This window comes from Saccopteryx bilineata, chromosome 3, assembly GCF_036850765.1.
Source record: "Saccopteryx bilineata isolate mSacBil1 chromosome 3, mSacBil1_pri_phased_curated, whole genome shotgun sequence".
Taxonomy (NCBI): domain Eukaryota; kingdom Metazoa; phylum Chordata; class Mammalia; order Chiroptera; family Emballonuridae; genus Saccopteryx; species Saccopteryx bilineata.
The window spans coordinates 31,063,897-31,087,537 of NC_089492.1; the positions used below are offsets into that span (position 1 = coordinate 31,063,897).

At 39.4% G+C, this 23,641-nt stretch overlaps 1 protein-coding gene across 2 annotated transcripts in view; it reads left to right on the forward strand.

The window, feature by feature from the left end:
- The window catches only part of LRP12 (LDL receptor related protein 12), a 123,474-nt gene extending 102,706 nt beyond the window's left edge, over positions 1 to 20,768 (forward strand). For both annotated transcript variants that reach the window (XM_066265839.1, XM_066265838.1), the window contains 4 exons: positions 6,935 to 7,137; positions 9,202 to 10,306; positions 12,721 to 12,853; positions 18,485 to 20,768. In XM_066265839.1, the coding sequence (XP_066121936.1) occupies positions 6,935 to 7,137; positions 9,202 to 10,306; positions 12,721 to 12,853; positions 18,485 to 19,351 (2,308 nt within the window). In that variant the 3' untranslated portion in view covers positions 19,352 to 20,768. The remainder of the gene's footprint in view (positions 1 to 6,934; positions 7,138 to 9,201; positions 10,307 to 12,720; positions 12,854 to 18,484) is intronic.
- The last annotated feature ends 2,873 nt before the right edge of the window (positions 20,769 to 23,641 follow it).

Sequence of the window (23,641 nt, forward strand, 5' to 3'; positions counted from 1 at the left end):
AAATAAAAATAGAACATAAGTAAATGTAATTACAAAAAATAGTAGAGATTTTAAGTCATAAGAGAATATTATGAATGGCATATATAGTAGAGATTTTAAGTCATAAGGGAATATTATGAATGGCATATGTTAATACTTTTATACAGTTAGATGAAATGGGTCATCTTCTAGAAAATGTATAGTACCAAAATTGATTCAAGAATAATTTAAAAAGTGATTAATCAATAGGCATTAAAGAAATTGAATCAACATTTAAAATAAGATTCTACACCCAGATAGTTTTACAGGCACATTTTCTCAAATGAAGAGAAGAGGAACTTTCTTTCTTTTTTTTTTTTTTTTTACAGGGACAGAGAGTCAGAGAGAGGGATAGACAGACAGGAACGGAGGGAGATGAAAAGCATCAATCATCAGTTTTTCATTGCGACACCTTAGTTGTTCATTGATTGCTCTTTCATACGTGCCTTGACCACGGGCCTTCAGCAGACCGAGTAACCCCTTGCTTGAGCCAGCGACCTTGGGCTCAAGCTGGTGAGCTTTTTGCTCAAGCCAGATGAGCCCGTGTTCAAGCTGGTGACCTCGGGGTCTCAAACCTAGGTCTTCTGCATCCCAGTCCGACGCTCTATCCACTGCGCCACCGCCTGGTCAAGCAGAACTTTCTTATTTTGATAAAAGTATATGTTAAATTTTTGAATCAGTATTAATATTGAATGAATTTTAGCACCAACGAGCAGGACAAGGGTGTAGACTTTCTTTCACTGCATGTGCTGTAACGCCTAGTACAACGAGACAACATGATGCAGAAACTGGGGGAAGAGATGAAACTCCTGTTTGCTGCTTCTGTGCTTATGTACAGAGAAAATCCAGGTAAATTTAAAAACCACAGTTATGACGATATTTTAAACGGTATGAAAGTAACAATAAATTTTACTGTCAAGATAAAATAATAATTTCTAAGAAACTACCAAAACTGACTCAATAAAAATTTAGCAAAAGCTGATTAGCTCAAAACCATGAAGAATCAAAAATCTCTACCTTATACTCTGAAGAGGCACAAGGCACAGTTATATGAACTTGTCTTTGTTATGTAAACTATTATGAAGCATAACAAATGAAAACCTAACAGCTAATTCTAGTAATGAATGTATTTTTAAATCGTAAATGAAATACCTGTACTAGAAAATCAAATCCAGTAATATATATATAAGGTCTACCGGAAAGTTCTGTCCGCTTTTGGAATAAAACAAAATACAAATTTTTCTTACCGTCAATAAACTTTATTAAATAATATAATTGCCATTATTAATGATTTCTTGCCAGCGTGAGGGCAATTTGTATATCCCATTTTTTAAAAATGTTTTATCTTTTGATGCGAAAAATTGAACCAGTGCTTGTTTGATATCTTCTTCATTTTTGAAGTTTTTGCCCTTCAAAAAATTTTGTAAGGACAAAAACAAGTGATAGTCAGAGGGTGCTAAGTCCGGGGAATATGGTGGATGCAACAGACATGCTTCTGTAGCATTTCTTCCTTGTTGAAATTCGTAAAAATTACAGTGGTGTAAATGAACTTTTTCAGTAGCCATGGGTACACTAGGGCTTGACACATAAGACTAATGTGAATCAACTTTGTTTTAGTTAATTTGCTACGTCAGTATGTATACATTAAGTCAGTGATTTTCAACCTTTGTTTCTCACGCACTCATAAACTAATTACTAAAGAAAAAGGGGCCCTGACCTCTTCTTCCTTAGTAACTAATTTATTTGTGCCATAAGATGAAAATGGTTGTATTTAGCCAGGCAGGGGCACTGACCTTAGTAATTAGTGTGTGTTTGTGCCATGAAAAAAAAAGGTTGAAAATCACTGCATTAAGTGATAAAAATAGGCACACATGCGCCAAATAAACATGTGCTTATGTGTCGAAATTTGTGATAGAAACAGACAGAACTTTTCAGTAGACCTTATATATATGCATAGATATTTATTCATTGATTATTTCTTTTGTTCTGGACAAGGCCCCTGCTTACACAAATCTTAAACATTTTATAATTAAATTTATTAGGTAGCATTGATCAATAAGGTTATATAGGTTTCAGTGTACAATCCTATGATACGTCACCTGGATGTGCATTGTGCACCCACTACCCAAAGTCAGATCTTCTTCCTTGGCCATGGATTTGACCTCCTTTACCCTTAGCACCCCTGGGCCCCCTCCCTCTGGTAACCACCATATTGTCTGTGTCTGAGTTTTTGTTTATTTTCTTGTTTGTTCATTTGTTGCTTTCAGTTTTATATCCCACATGTTAGTGAAATCATATGGTTCTTAACTTTTTCTATCTGAAACTTTTCTGTCCTTTCTTATGGCTGAGCAGTTTAGTAGTTTAAAAGTATATTAAGGACTCCCTAGCTTGAATAGGAATTGTGCTCCCATAAACAGTTATTACCAACTCTGGATAAAATTTAAGTTAAAAACTATTTGAAGGTACTGGAGAGTAATCAAAAACTGGAAGTGACTGGAAGGTAGGTCCAGCCCTGGAAAGAGGGAAACCGCGCTAAGGAAGAGAGTGTCTGCGTCTGCTTCCCAGTGCATCAGAATGGAGTGGCTGGATCTCAGCAGATTGCCACAGTCTTAACTGGAGAGGCCAGGAAGTGGAGAACGGCCGGAAATTGAAAAGGAAACACTAGAAAGGAGAGTGCCACAAAGTAGGAAGCCTTCATATCTGCACATAAATTCTCCTCAGATCCTTGACTGCCCCTGAACTGTGTGTGCTTGGAGACGAGAGGAACCAGTAGGACGGGCTGCACAGGGGTCAGGGGCTGTGCACTGCCGCTGGGCAGCACTGGGCTCTGAACCCTACCCAGTAGGACGGGCTGTGCGGGGGTCAGCTGCTGTGCACTGCCGCTGGGCAGCACTGGGCTCTGAACCCTACCCAGTAGGACGGGCTGCGCGGGGGTCAGGGGCTGTGCACTGCCGCTGGGCAGCACTGGGCTCTGAACGCTACCCAGTAGGACGGGCTGCGCGGGGGTCAGCTGCTGTGCACTGCCGCTGGGCAGCACTGGGCTCTGAACCCTACCCAGTAGGACGGGCTGCGCGGGGGTCAGGGGCTGTGCACTGCCGCTGGGCAGCACTGGGCTCTGAACCCTACCCAGTAGGACGGGCTGCGCGGGGGTCAGCTGCTGTGCACTGCCGCTGGGCAGCACTGGGCTCTGAACCCTACCCAGTAGGACGGGCTGTGCGGGGGTCAGCTGCTGTGCACTGCCGCTGGGCAGCACTGGGCTCTGAACCCTACCCAGTAGGACGGGCTGCGCGGGGGTCAGGGGCTGTGCACTGCCGCTGGGCAGCACTGGGCTCTGAACCCTACCCAGTAGGACGGGCTGTGCGGGGGTCAGCTGCTGTACACTGCCGCTGGGCAGCACTGGACTCTGAACCCTACCCAGTAGGACGGGCTGTGCGGGGGTCAGCTGCTGTGCACTGCCGCTGGGCAGCACTGGGCTCTGAACCCTACCCAGTAGGACGGGCTGCGCGGGGGTCAGGGGCTGTGCACTGCCGCTGGGCAGCACTGGGCTCTGAACCCTACCCAGTAGGACGGGCTGTGCGGGGGTCAGCTGCTGTACACTGCCGCTGGGCAGCACTGGGCTCTGAACCCAGTCCATCACAGGGAGACAGGTCCGAGTCTGAAACCTGCTAAGTTCAAGGAGCTGGGTAAATACCTTAGGATTTTTACTGAACCCCAGAGGTGTCATACTTTGTAAGTGAAGACAATGTCCTAAAGTTAAGAATTTATCTAAGACTAAGGACAAAGCGAAAAAACTCACTGACAAGCCGTAAACCAAACCTCCTCAAGTTCAGGGGAATCAGACAGTAATTTAATTACATGATAGGACAAAAATAGAATCTCAATCTATCCCTGAGAACACACAAAAATTAATTCAAGAATAAGTCCTAGGTATGGATATAAAAGCTTAAACTCTAAAATACTGTATTACCAGAAGATGTTGAATATCTTTGGGATCCTGGGGTGTAGGCAACAGTATCTTAGAGGGGACACAAGCACTAAACATAAAGAAAAAAAATAATAAATCAAGCTTGATCAAAACTGAAATTAAAAACTTATGCTCATTAAAAGATATCATTAAGAAACTGAAAAAGGCCTCACCGGTGATGGCACAGTGGATAGAGCGTTGACCTGGGACACTGAGGTCCCGTTTTGAAATCCCAAGGTCATCAGCTTGAGTGAGGGGTCGCTAGCTTGAATGCGAGATCATCAACATGATACCAAGGTTATTGGCTTGGCTTGAGCCCTGCCCCTGGTCAAGGCACGTGTAAGAAGCAATCAGTGAACAACTAAAGTGACACAACTATGAATTGATGCTTCTCCTTTTTCTCCCCCTCTCTCTCTATCTCTCTCAAAAAAAGAAACAAACAAACAAACAAACTGAAAAGGGCCCAGGCTCTGTTGTTTAGAGTATCATCCTGAAGCTCAGAGATTGCCAGTTCAGTCCCCGGTCAGGGCATGTGCAGGAACAGATCATTGTTCCTGTCTCTCTCTCTCTCTCTCTCCCCTTCCCTGTCGCTAAAATAAATATATAAAATTAAAAAGAAAAGAAAGAAACTAATAAGGCAATCCATATAAACTAAAAGAAAATATTAGTGATACATATATCTACCAAAGGACTCGATTCCAGAATATAAAAAAAGAATTTTAGAACTCAAGAAGAAAATCTGATATTTTTTAAATGGGCAAAAGAATTAAAAAACAAAAAAAATTTTTTAAGCTCGCAAGAGATAGGAAGGGAGAAAAATGAGAGGCATCAACTAGTGGCCCCTTGGTTGTTCATTGATTGCTTCTCATTCATGCCTTGACTGGGGGGCTTCAGCTGAGTCAGTGACCCTGTTGCTCAAACCAGTGATTTTGGGCTCAAGTCAGCATCCTTGGGGTTTCCAGCTTGAGTCCTCAGCGTTCAGGTTGACACTATCCAGTGTAACACCAAACTGGTCAGGCGAAAACCCAGATTTTTTTTTTTTTTGTATTTTTCTGAAGCTAGAAACGGGGAGAGACAGACTCCTGCATGTGCCTGACCGGGATTCACCCAGCACGTCCACCAGGGGGCGACGCTCTGCCCACCAGGGGGTGATGCTCTGCCCCTCCAGGGTGTTGCTCTGTTGCTACCAGAGCCACTCTAGCGCCTGGGGCAGAGGCCACAGAGCCATCCCCAGCGCCCGGGCCATCTTTGCTCCAATGGAGCCTCGCCTGCGGGAGGGGAAGAGAGAGACAGAGGAAGGAGAGGGGGAGGGGTGGAGAAGCAGATGGGTGCTTCTCCTGTGTGCACTGGCCGGGAATCGAACCTGGGACTTCTGCACGCCAGGCCGACACTCTACCACTGAGCCAAATGGACAGGGCCAAAAACCCAGAATTTTTAAGTGGGCAAAAGACTTGAACACTTTGCAAAAAAAAAAATAATGCCTAAAAAACACATGAAAAGATGTTCAACATCATTTAGTCTTCAGGGAGACTGCATATAAGCTGCAGTGAGAGATATTTTATGCCCCACTAATGACTGAAATTAAAAAGACTGACAATACCAACTGTTAGAATGTGTGTGTGTCTGTGTCTGTCTGTACATATATCTTCCATAACACACACACACTGTAAGTAGGTACTTGTTTATACTATGTAAAGAGCTCTTTAAAAATTAAGAAGAAAATTTAAAGGATGAAGGATATAAAAAGGCAGTTCATAGGGAAAAAAATAGTCAATGAACACAGGAAAAAGAGTTTTAATCTCAGTAAATAAGGAAATGAAAAATAGAGCAATGATCATCTTTTGTTAACAATTTTGACAAATTTTGCCAACAAATTTTTTAAAAGACAGAATATCTCGTTTTTCCAGAGCTGTTGGGTATAAAGTAATTTCCTACACACTCCATGGAATGGTAAGTTGGTATAAACATTTCTCTGTGTCAATCACATTTAATGCAGAATTGTGTCCTTTGACCTAGCAATTCTACTTCTAGAAATGTATGTTCTAGAGAAATGCTTGCATGTGTATAAAGAGAGGTGCATGTACAAGATTCTTCAAAACACTGTTCATAATAGAGAAAAAAGTGGAGTCAATCAAATTGTCTATCAGCCTTTGTTATAGTTATTCAGCAAATTTAGAGAGGAAAGTATCCTAGTATAATCACCCTTACATAATTTATTATCACTTGGTTTAAGGCAGACACAAGGAGATAAAGTCAAATCTTCACTTTTTGGCGAGACATGTTATTGGAAAGTGAATTGGCTTCTTTCTTTATAGCAGTGGCTAATTATGTATGTGCTTTTATTTACTTGACTTTTTGCCCTTTACTCATGCTCATGTTTTGTGAACTATAGGATAATGTTGAACCATAAAGTAACATATGTAAAAAAAAGCTATTTTCAAACCGTGGGACTTTTAACTGAAAAACATTGTTTGCTTTTCATTCCTTTTACTTTGCTCGGATTGATGCGATTTGCTCTCCTAAAAATATAAGCTAAAAACTTTTTGTGGATGAGCCGGTCTAATCTGAGAGACTGCTGGTTTTCTCTGGTGTACTTCAGTATTAGATTACAGAGTGGTGTTTGGGGTTCAAACACAAAACGATTTAGGATGTTCTGAATTCGAAGTTTAACTACACACAGAGAGGAGAAACTGAAAAAGGTGCCAGCCATCTCCTGTATTTTAGCATTATTTTGGAATCTGACATTACTTATAAAGAACTATTACTCTGGAATCTGGAAACAGATATAAATCTAGAAACAGTGGACAGAATTGTTTTTTGCTGATGATACGGTTGTATGTCTTGAAAACCCAGAAGGGTATATGGAGGCTTTGTCCTCTGCAGTGTATTATGGTGATAATTTTTTGCCAAAATTACCCTTTCTAAGAGCCTTTTCTGACACTTTATTTGTAGTTTTCAGGATTTTGATATCCAGGGGTCCAGAAGATGCAGCTTGGACTGGCTGACGATAGAGACGTACAAGAACACGGGGAGTTACCGTGCTTGCGGCTCCACGGTTCCGCCACCGTACATTTCCTCACAAGACCACGTCTGGATCAGGTTTCACTCCGACGACAGTATCTCCAGAAAGGGTTTCAGACTGGCATATTTTTCAGGTGTGTTTTTTAAAAAGAAGAACAATACTAAACAGAATTCTACAGTATTAACTTCTCAGTCATTTAGTGGCTAGTCTTCTAAACACTGTTGATGTAATTGAGACTTAAGTTCTCGAGGCAGGTGTGATTGAGGAATTAAGCTAAAGGTTCACGTGCTCTACAGCTGGATCTTGAAAAGGTATTTTGTATAATCCTAATAAAAGATTAATTTTATAAACAAAAGTCCATTTTAAAAAAATACTTTAAATCCATCTACTTTGAAAGAACTTTTTTCTCCATCTGGTGTTTACCCATATGCTGAACGTTACTTCAGAACACATTTTATTTGTGAGTTACCACTGTCTTTACAAAAAGACGTACTTGGTTTCACCTTCATAGTTTGTAGTATCAGAAGCCTTTTGTTATTTTTATTTATTTTTGTTTGTTTGTTTGTATTTTTCTGAAGTTGGAAACGGGGAGGCAGTCAGATAGACTCCCGCATGCGCCCGACCAGGATCCACCCGGTATGCCCACCAGGGGGTGGTGCTCTGCCCATCTGGGGCGTCGCTCTGCTGCAACCAGAGCCATTCTAGCACAGAGGCAGAGGCCACAGAGCCATCCTCAGCGCCCAGGCCATCTTTGCTCCAGTGGAGCCTCGGCTGTGGGAGGGGAAGAGAGAGACAGAGAGGAAGGAGAGAGGGAGAGGTGGAGAAGCAGATGGGCGCCTCTCCTTTGTGCCCTAGCTGGGAATAGAACCCGGGACTCCTGCACGCCAGGCCGACTCTCTACCACTGAGCCAACCGGCCAGGGCCCTTTTGTTATTTTTAAACTGTATCCAAAAAGAGTGACTGGATCATACAAAGTGAATAACTCAGAGCATTAGAGTAATGTATATTTTTTGCTGAAAATAATTTTATATCTTCTGAAATTACATGATCTTAGCAAACACATGCTCCTTTCCCTCTTTTATCTTAAAAACAGTCTCTGTAGTATTTAGGTTCTCAAGCACGTTAGTTTACCTATTCACCAGTGACCAAGTTGTTAACAGAGAAGTTAGCATTGGCCCAACATTGTCAACTTTGGGACTGTACAGACCTGTTGTTTGGTTTTCTTTCCCTACCTCATTGATTTATATTTAGGGTAGTACACTAAGATAATCAGAATTCTATAAGCATTTCAATTTTTTCTGACTCCTTCCTCCTACTATTATGATTAAACTTATACATTTAGCTCAGATTCATGCAATATTTTGAAGTTTTGTTAAAGCAATATAAATTATAAATGGAAGTGCTGTGTTATGATTCCATGAAACATTACAAACATTATGCAGTTGATCTTATAATCTCAGCAAACATTTAAGCAGCCCTGGCCAAGTAGTTCAGTTGGTTCAGTGTCCTTCCGGCATGCCGAGGTTGTAGGTTTGATCCCTGATGAGGACACATGCAAGAATCAACCGAAGAATGCATAAATAAGTACAATTATAAATCAATAACTCTCTCTCTCAAATAAAAAATTTTAAAACATAAAAAAAATTTTAAGTAAATAATAGGATTACAAAATATGCTGTGATATATACATGCAAAATATTATAGTTTATATATATATATAATATATATATAACCAACTAGAAAAGAACATAAAAAATGTATTTGAAGAGGTGATTAGCTGTGGATGAATTTTTCTTTATTTCAAATTGTATAATTCTGATGTTTATGTGATAGGTTATTTAAAATTTTTAGGCACTGTATCCTGTTGGCTCATGTATCTTACGTCATTTTACTGGATGTTCTGCAATAAAATAGCTTTTTATAAAAACAGAATGGGTTTCTTCTCCGTAGATCAAACTGCAAAGATCTTTATGGAACAAATCATAATTTTTTAATGCATTGTTGAGTAATTAGTGAGCCGATATTAATTTGCCATTAGAACTTAACCCTTTTTTATAACAAGACTTTTGAAGCCCTTCACTTGGGTTTAATCAGCATTTATTATAAAAAATAATGCTATTGCATATCTTTTAAAGAGCACGTTTTTTTTTTTCCCTTACCTCTCCACCTCCCTTGTCCCCTCCCCATGTCCTCCCAGGGAAATCTGAGGAACCAAACTGTGCTTGTGATCAGTTCCGTTGTGGAAATGGGAAATGTATTCCAGAAGCCTGGAAATGCAATAACATGGATGAATGTGGAGACAGTTCCGACGAAGAGATCTGTGCTAAAGAAGCTAATCCCCCGACATCTGTCCCCTTCCAGCCATGCGCTTACAACCAGTTCCAGTGTCTGTCTCGGTTTACCAAAGTTTACACTTGCCTCCCTGAGTCTTTAAAGTGCGATGGGAACATTGACTGCCTTGACCTAGGGGACGAGATAGACTGTGACGTGCCAACTTGTGGGCAGTGGTTAAAATATTTTTATGGTACTTTTAATTCTCCCAATTATCCAGACTTTTATCCCCCGGGCAGCAATTGCACCTGGTTAATAGACACTGGTGATCACCGTAAAGTCATTTTACGCTTCACTGACTTTAAACTTGATGGTACTGGTTATGGGGATTATGTCAAAATTTACGACGGATTGGAGGAGAACCCACACAAGCTTTTGCGAGTGTTAACGGCCTTTGATTCTCATGCACCCCTTACAGTTGTTTCTTCCTCTGGACAGATAAGGGTGCACTTTTGTGCGGATAAAGTGAACGCTGCCAGGGGGTTTAATGCTACTTACCAGGTAGACGGCTTCTGTTTGCCGTGGGAAATACCCTGTGGAGGCAGCTGGGGGTGTTACACTGAGCAGCAGCGCTGCGACGGGTACTGGCATTGCCCAAATGGGAGGGATGAAGTCAACTGTACCATGTGCCAAAAGGAAGAGTTCCCGTGTTCCCGAAACGGTGTCTGTTATCCTCGTTCTGATCGCTGCAACTACCAGAATCATTGCCCAAATGGCTCAGATGAAAAAAACTGCTTTTTTTGCCAGCCTGGAAACTTTCATTGTAAAAACAATCGTTGTGTGTTTGAAAGCTGGGTGTGCGACTCTCAGGATGACTGCGGGGATGGCAGCGATGAGGATAACTGCCCGGTGATTGTGCCCACCAGAGTGATTACCGCGGCCGTCATAGGGAGCCTCATCTGCGGCCTGCTGCTCGTCATCGCGTTGGGATGCACCTGTAAGCTTTATTCTCTGAGAATGTTTGAACGGAGGTCAGTATCAACGCAAACTCGAGTGGTAATGCTCTCTACGTTAAAAATGAGGCCCAAGTATTTGCAGCAAGTGCTTCATTGTGATGAACAATGTATTTTTGTTTCATAATGTTTTATAAATAAATATCGTTAATGATTTTTACAATTAATGTGAAAAGCTGAAGACTCAAAAGTCTAAACACTAAAAAAAGTGACTAAGTCCTTAGAATTAGGAGGTGAGACTAGTCGATCTTTATTTACCAGTTCCTACTTTCAGGTTGATCTGTTTCATAGGAATTTTAAGAGCTACAACTCTTAGCTGTAGTTCTTAAGCTCTAGTTTTATAATAATTTTAGATATTTGAGAACCTACTATGCTCAAAGCACGAGATGAATAGAAAAATGAGTAAGACAGTCTCACAGGCAGTTTATAATTAGGAGGAAGGAATTGGTTAGTGGAATAAAATGACAAAAATGTAGATGTTGTAAGAGCTATAAAGCAGAGTGCTATTAAAGTCCAAAGATACCTGATCTGATAAGAAGGATGCAGAAGGCCTTCATTGAACAAGTGCCTTTTGAAATCTCTGAGTAGAATGTTGATAGGGAAAAGGTATTGCAGTTGAGCAAATAGGCTGTGAAAACACATAGTAGTAGAAACTCCAACATTACTCAGAGAGCAGGCACATAGTCCAGTTTGTCCAGGCCTAGGGTACATGCAAGGGACTTAGGAGAGAAGACTGGAACACAGGCTGATGTTGGGTTTTGGAGCCATGTGTTAGAATTCTCAAGAAAGAAAAGGTTAGATGTCAATGGGCATACTTCAGGAGAATTGTCTTCCACGTGGCCCCCTGGTAAACTACTGTGGAGACATGACCTTCAGTCCCAGGGGAGTTACAAATAACAGACTGCATGCACCAGACAGCTGGGATTATAGATGCCCACAGATGCACAGTATCACAATACCCATGCTGCATATTTTCTCTGGACAAGTATAAATGGCCCCATAAGAGTGCAGTGAAGAATAAAAGGTCTTGAGTTCAAGAACCAGTTTTTCCAGAAAGTTATTTCTGACAATTTCACTTTTTTTTCTTTTTTTTTTTTGAGTCAGAGACAGACAGGAAAAGAGAGAGATGAGAAGCATCAACTCGTAGTTGTGGCTCTTCAGTTGTTCATTGATTGCTTCTCATATGTGCCTTGACTGAGGGACTCCAGCTGAGCCAGTGACCTTGGGCTCACGCCAGTGACCTTTGAGCTCAAGCCGGTAACCTCAGGGTTTCAAACCTGGGTCCTCAGTGTCCCAAGTCAGTGCTCTATCCACTGTGCCACAGCGTGGTAAGGCTACTTTGCCCTTTTTCTTATCTGAAAAATAAATTTGTTGGGCTTGATGAATAAAGTATCTTCTAAGAGCTTTTGATACTTTCACCTAGCACTTCAATCCCCCTATAGTCGTAGGGGTAAAAAGATCTTGTACATTCACCTTTTACAGGATTTCTAATTTATTAAAAGTTACTGGCCTGACCAGACAGTGACGCAGTGGATAGAGCGCCGGACTGGGATGCAGAGGACCCAGGTTCGAGACGCTGAGGTTGCCAGCTTGAGCGTGGGCTCATCTGGTTTGAGCAAAAAAAAAGCTCACCAGCTTGGACCCAAGGTCGCTGGCTTGAGCAAGGGATTGCTTGATCTGCTGTAGCCCCATAGTCAAGGCACATATGAGAAAGCAATCAATGAGCAACTAAAGTGCCACAACGAAAAACTGATATTGCCTGACCAGGCGGTGGCACAGTGGATAGAGTGTCCAACTGGGATGCGAAAGGACCCAGGTTCGAAACCCCAAGGTCGCCAGCTTGAGTGCGGGCTTATCTGGCTTGAGGAAAAAAAAAAAGCTCACCAGCTTGGACCCAAGGACGCTGGCTTGAGCAAGGGATTACTCAGTCTGCTGAAGGCCCGTGGTCAAAGCACATATGAGAAAGCAATCAATGAACAATTAAGGTGTCGCAATGAAAAACTGATGATTGATGTTTCTCATCTCTCTCCATTCTTGTCTGTCTGTCTCTATCTGTCCCTCTCTCTGACTCTCTCTCTGTCCCTGTAAAAAAAAAAAAAAAAAAAAAAAAAAAAAAAACCTGATATTGATGCTTCTCATCTCTCTTTGTTCCTGTCTGTCCCTATCTATCCCTCTCTCTGACTCTCTCTTTTCTCTGTAAAAAAAAAAAAAGTTGCTGACCCAGGCTCCCGGTTTCAGGCCCCATGCGGGCACACTCCTATATCTCTGGTATGCTCAGTGCAGGGCTTGTACAGGTACCAATAAAGGTTAGTTGACTAAGCTTTTTAAAATTATCAAGTATATTAAGATTCACATTGTTTTAATTGGTGATGATAAAAAATTGTTCACTTGCCTTTTTTTTAACCCTTTTTATTCCTTGTTTCTTCTCAAAGATCATTTGAAACACAGTTATCAAGAGTTGAAGCAGAATTGTTAAGAAGAGAAGCTCCTCCCTCTTATGGACAATTGATTGCTCAGGGTTTAATTCCGCCAGTTGAAGATTTTCCTGTTTGTTCACCTAATCAGGTATGTTGTATTGATAATTTATGATTTCTATTTCAGTACCTCTCAATGAAATCTCTATTTGTATGTATGGTAAAGGACCCCCTACTCTCAAAATTTTTGCAATGAGGTCAAGAATTAAATATATGGAGTATTTGAAATCACAGTTGTTTCATTGTGTTTTAACAAATACCACATACAAAATAGACTTTCCAGTCTTCTGGTTTGGTTTTGTGGTTCTTCAGCATTTTACTGTTTAGGTTAATTCAGTACACTAAAGCCAAAAGTAAACTTTTCCAAATTACTTTCTACTTTAACTGAACATTTAGAAGACTTAAGAATGAATACTAAAATTAATATGCTAGTAATATATTGCTCACAAAAATTAGGGGATATTTTGAAATGAATATGAAGTGATAAAATATGCCCTAATCTTTGTGAGCAGTATATATTAGTAACATGCTAGAGTGACCAGTTGTAACAATAATTGCAGTAATTGAAATGAAGTTAACATTTCCATTTGGATTGTGGGAAAATTTTTTTGTAGCTGGATTTTAGGGCTTCAGAATTTATAGCATTTTCTTTAAATAGTTACTTTTTTTTTAGAGAGAGAGAGAAGATTGGGAGGAGAAGCAGAAGATAATAGGCATCAAGGCACAGGTGCTTCTCTTTAGTTGTTTGTTGTTGTTGATTGCTTCTCATACATGCCTTGACTGGGGGGCTTAAGCCTAGCCACCTTGGGCTTCCGCAACTCTGGGATCACGTTGCAGGATCCGCACCTTGGAATCTTGTCAGCTACACCCTAGCTGACGCCCTGGGGGCTTTGAACGTGGGGCCTCAGTGTCCCAGGCCAGTGCTCTATACACCGTGCCACCAGCAGTCAGGCAGTAGCTTCCTCTCCATTCATGTTTCTGGATTCTTGACATTTCTGTTATGATTTTTTAGAAATTCTTTTACATTGCTTAAAATTATGCGAGGGCTCATAAGGGTTTACGGCCCCGCATTTAAAATGTAAATTCATCCAGAAACAATGAAAATTGTCCCCAGTATTAGAGTTAAGAAAAATTAATAAACAATGTTTGCCAGTGATTTAATTTTTGTTCAAAATAGAAAAGCACTTTTCTTTTTGGTAAATGAGATTGCTAATTTTTTTATTTGCATCTTTTAGGAAATATTTGGTGAGAATTTATAGCTTAAAACATTTATCTGGCCATGGCCAGGTAGCTTAGTTGGTTAGAACGTTATCCCAAAGCACAGAGGTTGCAAGTTCAGTCCCTGGTCAGGGCACATACAGGAGCAGATTGATGTTCCTGTCTCTCTCTCTCTTCCTACCTCTCTTCTCTAAAATTAATAAAATATATATATTTTTAATTTTCTCTGGATATAATTTGCTAAGTAAATAATTTAGAAGTTTCACTGCTTGGAATTCTGTGTGTAAAATGAGAAAAATGTACATTGTGGCTTCTGTATATTGTCCCTGCCATGAGGAACACTTCCTTTTAGGTAAGAAATAAGATGATGGTCAGTTCTATCTACTTACTTCACCACTGACCACTGACCACCACTATACCTTCAAGAGTTTAGCCAACTGTGAAGTTAGCGGAAGTCTAATCCACATAAGACAGTCCTTACTTCTGACACCAAATTCAAGTTCAGGGTTTCCTAAAGCCATACTAGGGCTTGATAATCCACTAGAAAGACTCAGAACCCATTGAAAGCAATTGTAGTTGGTGGTTATAGTTTATTACAGGGAAAAGGCCCAGATTAAACCAACCAAAAGAAGAAACATAGGACAGGGTTCAGGAGGGTTCCAAACACAGATGTTCTATTTGTCTTCTCCCTGTAAATCAGGACAGTATTACTTTTGACACAGATGCATGATAGTGCATGATAATGTGCAAGGAATATTGCCACCAGGGAAGCTCACCTGACTCAGTGTCCAGAGTTTTTACTGGGGCTCCACCATCACATTGTCATGATTAATTGACACATGGCTGATCCCGGAGATTGACTGATACAGCTGACCTGAAGCCCCCACCCTCCACCTCCTGGCTGGTTTGAAACAGAGCCTTTCACCTCAGGCCTAATTTCACTATCTGCTGGCCCGAGGCTCCAGGCAGCGGCATTCCTGTCATTAATGACATTCCAACAGCTGAGATCCTAGGAGCAGAGGCTACACCAGGCGTGGCCAACAGTTTTTGCCCCCTGCCAGATTAGAAAGAAAACCTTTTTCACGGACCAAACAAAATATTAAAAAATGTTAAATACAAAAACAATTCGTTTAAGTAAACAAAATTTTATTATGTAATTTGTTTATGAATAAATGTGAGTGAAAAATTTTAATATACAATATTATTTTAATAAAAATATATTTTAATAAAAATATAATTACATACCGTATAAATATCCAAACTGTATTACAATCAATCAAAATAATATTTAATTAATAGAATGAGCTTGAAGGGGTTATATCGCAAATAAAACAATTATTTCATTTTACAAACAGCCTGGACATGTTTTTAGTTAACAACTGCAGCTATTGTCTATGCTACAATGCCACTTGATCACAAAAATAACAAATTGTTTGACCTTGGGTGTGCACTGGCAAACTCCGCCTTAAAGAATGTGGGTTTCACATCGCTGCTAAACGTCAAACAGTTCATATTGTGTACAGATGAATACAAAAGTTGTAAATATTTATAATGGAATTTTTTAAAAAAAATAAGTATCACGAATCCATTTAACCAATTATTAGAAGTTAACCCTAGATTAGTCACATGCGGAATTCTTTTCCGTGTATCACTATCTTCCTAAATATCTCGATTCCCAATAATCAAAGACGCTTCTGCTTCTGAGTAGCTGAGATTTTAAAGTAGCAGAGAATATTAAAAATTTAATTGCAGGCTGCATAAACTCATTATGCAGGCTGGGTGTTGGCTATGCCTGGGCTACACCATCTAGGGTTATAATTTACCCTTGTGAGGGAATTCTATTGCAATGTTTTGGGGGTTTTTTTTGTGACAGACAGAGTGAGAGACAGTGAGAGGGACAGACAGACAGGAACGGAGAAAGATGAGAAGCATCAATTCTTCATTGCAGCACTTTAGTTGTTCATTGATTGCTTTCTCTTATGTGCCTTGACCGAGGGGCTCAAGCAGAGCAAGTGACCCCTTGCTCAATCCAGTGACCTTGGGCTTCAAGCCAGCTACCTTTGGGCTCAAGCCAGCGACCATGGGGTCATGTCTGTTATCCCACACTCAAGCCAGCGACCCCACATTCAGGCCAGCAAGCCTGCGCTCAAGCTGGTGAATCCTTGCTCTAGCCAGAGACATTGAGGTTTCAAACCTGGGTCCCCTGCACCTCAGTCCTACACTCTATTCACTGTGCTACTGCCTGGTTAGGCTATTTCAAAAATGTTTTAAAATAAAATATATATCACAGTAAGCTAAATTTCATTCAACTAATGAGATTTTCATTCAACTCCCAAGTTTGAAACTTTTGGTAATAAATTAAGAGATTTTCATAGCAGTTTTTAAAAAGTAGTATTATCTTCTAAGTTATTTCATTCAAAATAGAAAAGCTTTCTTCTCTATAAACTAAAGAGGTATATAAAATTATTCCTAAAACATTCATAAGATCCTCTTGTAGAAGCTAATGTTAAATTGGCAGTTTTTTTAATTGTTTTTTTATTCATTTTAGAGAGGAGAGGGAGAGACAGAGAGAGAGAGAGAGGAGAGACAGAGAGAGAGAAGGGGGGAGGAGCTGGAAGCATCAACTCCCATATGTGCCTTGACCAGGCAAGCCCAGGGTTTTGAACCGGCCACCTCAGCATTTCCAGGTCGACACTTTATCCACTACGCCACCACAGGTCAGGCCAAATTGGCAGTTTTTAATGAAACAATCTTAAGTAGTGAGCGTCCCCTCCCCGTGCAGCCTGAAATCTTCAGGTCAGCAGTAAGGCGGACGGGAGGCTGCACGGGGGCCCTGAGGAGCCTCTGTGGGGTGCCGGGGATAACACAAGCTGTGCCGACACAGCCCTGGAACCTGAGTGGTGATTGGTGAGCACCAAATCTGCGGAGAGGTTCATTAGGGACAGGAACCACATTTCTTTTTAATAATGAGGTACTTACAGGTGAAAAATCCTTTTCTTTAGAAATTAAATTTAATGGGGTGACACATTGGTCAATAAGTCTACATAGGTTTCAGGTGAACAGCTCTAGCATTTTGAACTGTTGCTTGCATTGTGTTCCCATCACCCAAAGTCAAATCATTTTCTGTCACTATATATTTGTCCCTTTTAATAATAAGGTACTTGTGCTGAAAAATCTTACTCATTTGTAAAAGTAAATCTATGTGTGCTGATATCCAGATTTCTTATTAACACTCTGTGCTTTACCACGGCCAGACTGAAGCATTCCTATGATTAGGGCTTCTCAGCTTTCTGTGAACTATACTCCTGGGGTTAGGTTCAGACGGGCTGCCCAGGCATCAGCAATTCAGTAGCAGCCACAGAGCACTGCAGTCACCGGGCCCTGACTTCCGCCCGTGAGGGGAGGCCAGAGCAAAGCCGGACCGTCTGAACGGGAGTGAGTCCGCTCACCACTGTTTCTAGGAAATGCTGTGTGTTCAGTACTAAGAGGCCAGCCTGATAAAAGCTGTGTTTGTCCTCATCTGAATAATTCTCCTTTTTTATAGCCACTAGATGGAGCTTGAAGACTGGTTTCTAAAATGCTCTAGTTTTGTTTGTTTTTTGTAAAATAATCTGTATACTCATTCATGTAGAAAAAAGTAGATTTTCCTTTCAGTTGTGCAGTATATACTAATTAAGTCATTCCCAAATGTACTAACTAGAAATCATCAAGTGAAAAAAAATAAGGATATAATTTATGCTTAATACTAAGCTGGAAAGTAAAACTCAGAGTTTAAGAAGGAATTCAGATGTCTCAGATACCACTGTGTAGTGCTATAGACAAATTATTGTCTTTAGCTTTTTATGTTTCCTGTGCTGTATTACAAATGCTAATTTACTTATTCCTCTGCTATATGACAAATATATTCCTCTATTTATAAATCCTCAGTTTTCATTCATTCAACAAATCCTTGAGAACTAACTGTGAAAAGTATTTTCATGTTTTAGAAAGTGTCAGCCATGTAAATCAAGTCTCACGTGCTCTGGGTTAAAAACAACAGCAGCAGCAAAAAACAAAAAGAAAGAAAGAACATTAGAGCAGATACAGGCCTAGTTTCCACACCACTTTAGGTTAGTTACTTAGTGAATTATGGTGGAGATTTTTCTGCCTCCCTAGCCAAAGCCAGAGTAGTGTCAAATAATTTTATTTGGCACACTTTTAGAATTGGATTACTCAGTGAAGTTTTGAAATAAAGTAGCTGTTATAGTTGATATTAAATATCACTTTAAAGTTGCATATAAAAAATGAAGTGTTGAGAAAATATTAAACACTATGAGCAATTGTCCAAGGTAGAGATTAGATTCTATGATAACTTGAACCTGTGCAGGCAAGAAAATTTCATTCATCCTCCATAAACCGTAACAGTAATAGAATCTTTAGCCACAACACATTCTTATTAGAAGGGTGTTCTCAATCTGAGTACTTCCTTGCTAGCTGTCTTAAAGGTCTCCTCTTCTCTTTGTAGGCTTCCGTGCTGGACAGCCTGCGGCTAGCCGTGCGTTCTCAGCTGGGATTTACTTCCATCAGGCTTCCTATGGCCGGCAGATCCAGCAACATTTGGAATCGTATTTTCAATTTTGCAAGATCACGTCATTCGGGGTCATTGGCTTTGGTCTCTGCAGATGGCGACGAGGTTGTCCCTAGTCAGAGCACCAGCAGAGAACCTGAAAGAAATCATGCTCACAGAAGTTTGTTTTCCATGGAGTCGGACGACACAGACACAGAAAACGAGAGAAGAGATACGGCAGGAGCGTCTGGTGGGGTCGCAGCTCCTTTGCCCCAGAAAGTCCCTCCCACGACGGCAGTGGAAGCAACCGTGGGAGCAAGTGGAAGTTCCTCAACTCAGAGTACGCGAGGTGGTCACACAGGTAATGGAAGGGATGTGACAAGTGTGGAACCCCCAAGTGTGAGTCCAGCACGTCACCAGCTCACAAGTGCGCTAAGTCGCGTGACTCAGGGGCTGCGTTGGGTACGTTTTACATTAGGGCGATCAAGCTCCGTAAATCAGAACCAGAGTCCTTTGAGACAGCTTGATAATGGAGTCAGTGGAAGAGAAGAAGATGATGATGTTGAAATGCTAATTCCAGTTTCTGATGGAGCTTCAGACTTTGATGTGAATGACTGTTCTAGACCTCTTTTTGATCTTGCCTCAGATCAAGGACCAGGCTCTAGGCAACCATATACTGCAACAAACCCTGGAGTGAGGCCAGGTAGTCGAGACGGCCCCTGTGAGCGCTGTGGCATCGTCCACACTGCCCAGATACCGGACACTTGCTTAGAAGCAACACTGAAAAATGAAACGAGCGATGATGAGGCTTTGTTACTTTGCTAGGTACGAATCACATAAGGGAGATTGTATACAAGTTGGAGCAATATCCATTCATTATTTTGTAACTTTACAATTTAGTATTAATTTAAAAGGAAAAAACATGCAGGTTGATTTCTTATTATTATATGTTAGCCTGCATGGTTAAATTAAACAATTTGTAACTATGAATTTTAGAGTTTGCTATTTTAGCAGCTAAAAATGCATTATGTGTTCATATTGTTCAATAATGTTCTTCCATTTGTTTCTAATTGTTTTTATCCTGGTACTGTAGTTCATGTTAGAAATATGGCTGCTGAAACTCATTTGATGTCTATTTATCTTATGTTAAAGTGATTATTTGTACAAAATATCTTCTTTTAATTGAACCCTTTCTGCTTTTGCCAATACATCTTGTAACTTAATATACTAGATGTTAAGGTTGTTATGTACTCCCAAGAAAAATACCCTTATTCTCACCTCTGTTTTTATTTGTATAACATTTGTCTAAATATAAATATTATTGGATTTCAACATAAGAGCTTATCAAAGGAAAAAAAAAAACCTTGCCTAAAATTTTTCTCTTATGTTGAACATGCAGTGATGTGAAATTTAGATAGATAAATTAATGGCAAAAACAAAATTCTTTTGTAGGTTTTCTAATATTAACTTTAATACCCTAATATGGTACAAACCAAATGGTAAAGTCCCAAGTCATTTCTTTTTTCATCTCTATTTAGTGACAGGATTAAGTGGATGAATATACTATACTATGCATTAAATCTTGAACTTTATAAAATACGTACAAAAATTGTACAAGATAAGTTCCAACTGGTAATGTCTTTCCCTGATACAGGGTTATGCTTGTATTGAACCCTAGGGATTTGCACTAAAATCATATCAAGGTCTCAGATGAGTTTAGTGCATAAGCACTATCACTTTAAATACTATTATTTGCTACCACAATGACTATATATTTCCATAGCTTTGGGGGAGGGGGTAAGAGGGGACATTTTTATTACAACTTGAAATTGCTTTCCTGGTTTTATATTTATTTGTTATATTTAAATACTGCATTATTTTAAGAAAGTGACTTTTTCAATATATTTTATTCATGAGGGGGATCATGCTACATGTTGAAAAACAAATTAAGAAACCATTTAGCTCCGCCCTCTATTTTAAGTAGAGTATTTGCAAACCCCACATACTATTTTTATTGTCAATTCCTGTTTATTTATTCTTTGGCTGTCTGTTTTAGTAGCTTAATGATTGAGTATGAAAAGTGTATTTGTGTGTGATTATTGCTATTTATTAAATTTTAAATACTTTGCTGAATGTCATTTTAAAGCATGTTTGAGGTCTTGTGTATTTGTCATGTTATGCTGTCAGGAAGAACTGACTGAAATGTTTTAATATGTATCAAAAATTAAAATGACTTTTTTTTTGTATTGCTTTGGGGTACTTTTTAAATCAAAGTTGCTCTTTATTTTTGTTTCAGTGTGGTGCATATACAAATTCAGGCCACAAGATACATAGCATGTGTAGAAGAAATATTAAAATGAGGGGGAAGATATTCTTCCTTAACTGCTTTATAGTGCAGTAGTAGCCTATACCAGTGCTGCAGGACAAGAACCCCTGAGGGTTGTAATGAACCTTCCTGGGTCACACAGTGAAAGTATGTCTGTCTCCTACCCCGGCCTCCCATCTCTCAAAGAGACACACCAATAACAGCTTCTTCTGTACCTCTGCAGATATATCACGCAGATACATAAATATATCCATATATATAATGATATATATAATTAATTCTACCATACTATGCATACTGTTTCTGTACCTTTTTTCAAGGAAAAAAATACATATCTCTTTTAGATATATTAGAGTTTTAATATTAAAAGTAAAGTTTTTATTATTTGATTTTTCACATTAAATCATTTATCCTGAATTTAAGTCTCTAGCATTTTCCCCCAGGTTGTCCTAGTTATCCCAAAGCTGTTTATCAGATGAATTCATCCATCCTTTCTTCACTATTTGAAATGACCCTTTTATCATAGAGTACACTTTCACACTGGCTGCACTTTTAAACTCAAAGTCTACCCCCTTCAGTTGATCTGCCTTTTTTATACCAGCCCTATACTTTTAATAACTAATTTTATATGTTTCAAATATTCTTGCTTGTTTTTTCATTTGAACATTAGTATCAACTTGGTGAGCTCTGTGAAACAAATCCATTGGTACTTTGATTTTTTTGACATAATTATTATGTTAAATCTTCTAAATCATGGTGCCCATTTGTTCAGGTCTTTTCTTGTTTATCTCAGACATGTTTCACATTTTACTTTACAGATATCTTGTACATTTTTCAAGCATTTTTTCATAGTAATTTCATCATTTGTGTTACCGTTATTAAGGAAGTCCTGTGTCTTTACAGTTTAGTCTAATTTTAGTATATATGAAGGTTAATGGTTTATAATACGTTTCTACCCAGCTATCAGATTCCTATTTTCTTATAGTTTATAATAGTATTTCCAGTTACACAATCATGTCTTCCAATTTACATACCTCTTTGTCTTAATTGTGTTGTCTAGTACAGTGGCCCCCAACCCCCAGGCCGCGGACCGGTACCTGTCCGTGGGCCATTTGGTACTGGTCTGCAGAGAAAGAATAAATAACTTACATTATTTTCATTTTATTTATATTTAAGTCTGAACGATGTTTTATTTTTAAAAAATGACCAGATTCCCTCTGTTACATCCGTCTAAGACTCACTCTTGACGCTTGTCTTGGTCACGTGATGCATTTACCCGTCCCACCCTAAAGGCCGGTCCATGAAAATATTTTCTGACATTAAACCGGTCTGTGGCCCAAAAAAGGTTGGGGACCACTGGTCTAGTACATCTAGAAAAACTTTAAATATATTTGGCTATATTGAATTGGGTTGAGATAGATATATTTAATCATGTTAAGGAAAATCCATTGATCTTTATGTTTTAACAAAACTTTAACTGAGAATGCATGTTGAACTTTGTCACATGCCTGTTTATTATCTATGAAGATGATCATATGATTTTTCTCATTTGATCTTTTAATATGATGTTATTAATATATTAATACATTTTGTCATTTTGAACCATCTTTGCATTCCTAAAATAAACTCTACTTGGCTATTTGTACTATTTCTTTAATATCAATATATTGCTAGATTCCTTCATAATTTATTTAGGATATTTGCATCTGTATTCATCAGTGAGACTAGACTATTGTGTGTGGTATAATAAAAAAAATGTTTTTTATTTAATGCTGGTGAATCTGGAAACCTCCCTCCTTTTCCTGTGCTCTGGAACAGTTTAAATAGCATTGGACTTTTTTATTCCTTAAAATTTCAGTGAAGCTACCTGATCGGATGGATGTTTGGCAAGTAGCTCTTTGACAACTTTTTTGGTATCTTCTATGGTAATTGGTCTATGTAGTTTTAATATTTTAGCTGTGACCATAAACCAACCATGCCATCCAAGTTCTCAAATTTATTTGTCTAGAGCAGTGGTTGGCAGACTCATTGGTCAACAGAGCCAAATATCAACAGCACGATTGAAATTTCTTTTGAGAGCCAAAGTTTTTAAACTTAAACTATATAGGTAAGTACATTGTTATTAACTTAATTAGGGTACTCCAAAGCTGCCCTTTGCGCCCGCACGTGGTATTTTGTGGAAGAGCCACACTCAAGGGGCCAAAGAGCCTCAGGTGGCTCACGAGCCACGGTTTGCCGACCACTGGTCTAGAGAAAGCAAAGCTCTCCTGTGCATATGCTCCCCTTATGAATTATGCTTGCTCCCTTATTTTCTTAAGATAATTAACAATTGCCCTATTTCTATTGTGGGGTGGTTTTATGGGGGGTTCCCCCAAAGTGGTACGCCTTGAATGTCTGCATTTTATAACTTTTCTATTTTCTAATATTGATTTTTACTAATAAACTTGTAGTTTACTTCTTTATATGCTTTATTTGAATTAGCACTTCATTTTTATTTCTTCTTAGTATCATAAAATGAGATATAAATTGATTTCATTTTCATCACTGCTTAGATATATTATTGTCATTTTATATTCTAGATGTTCTGAAGTTTCCGTTGTTACTACCTCTAACCCAAAAGTTGTATTTAAAGAGACTTTTGGTGTCCTGGCCGAATGCTTTGGTCAGTTAGAGAGCATCATCTCGATATGCAAGGGTTGTAGGTTTGATCCCCGGTTAGAGCACATAATCAGATCGGTTTCTCTCTTTCTCTCTCTCTAAAATCAGTAAATATATTTTTTAAAGGCTTT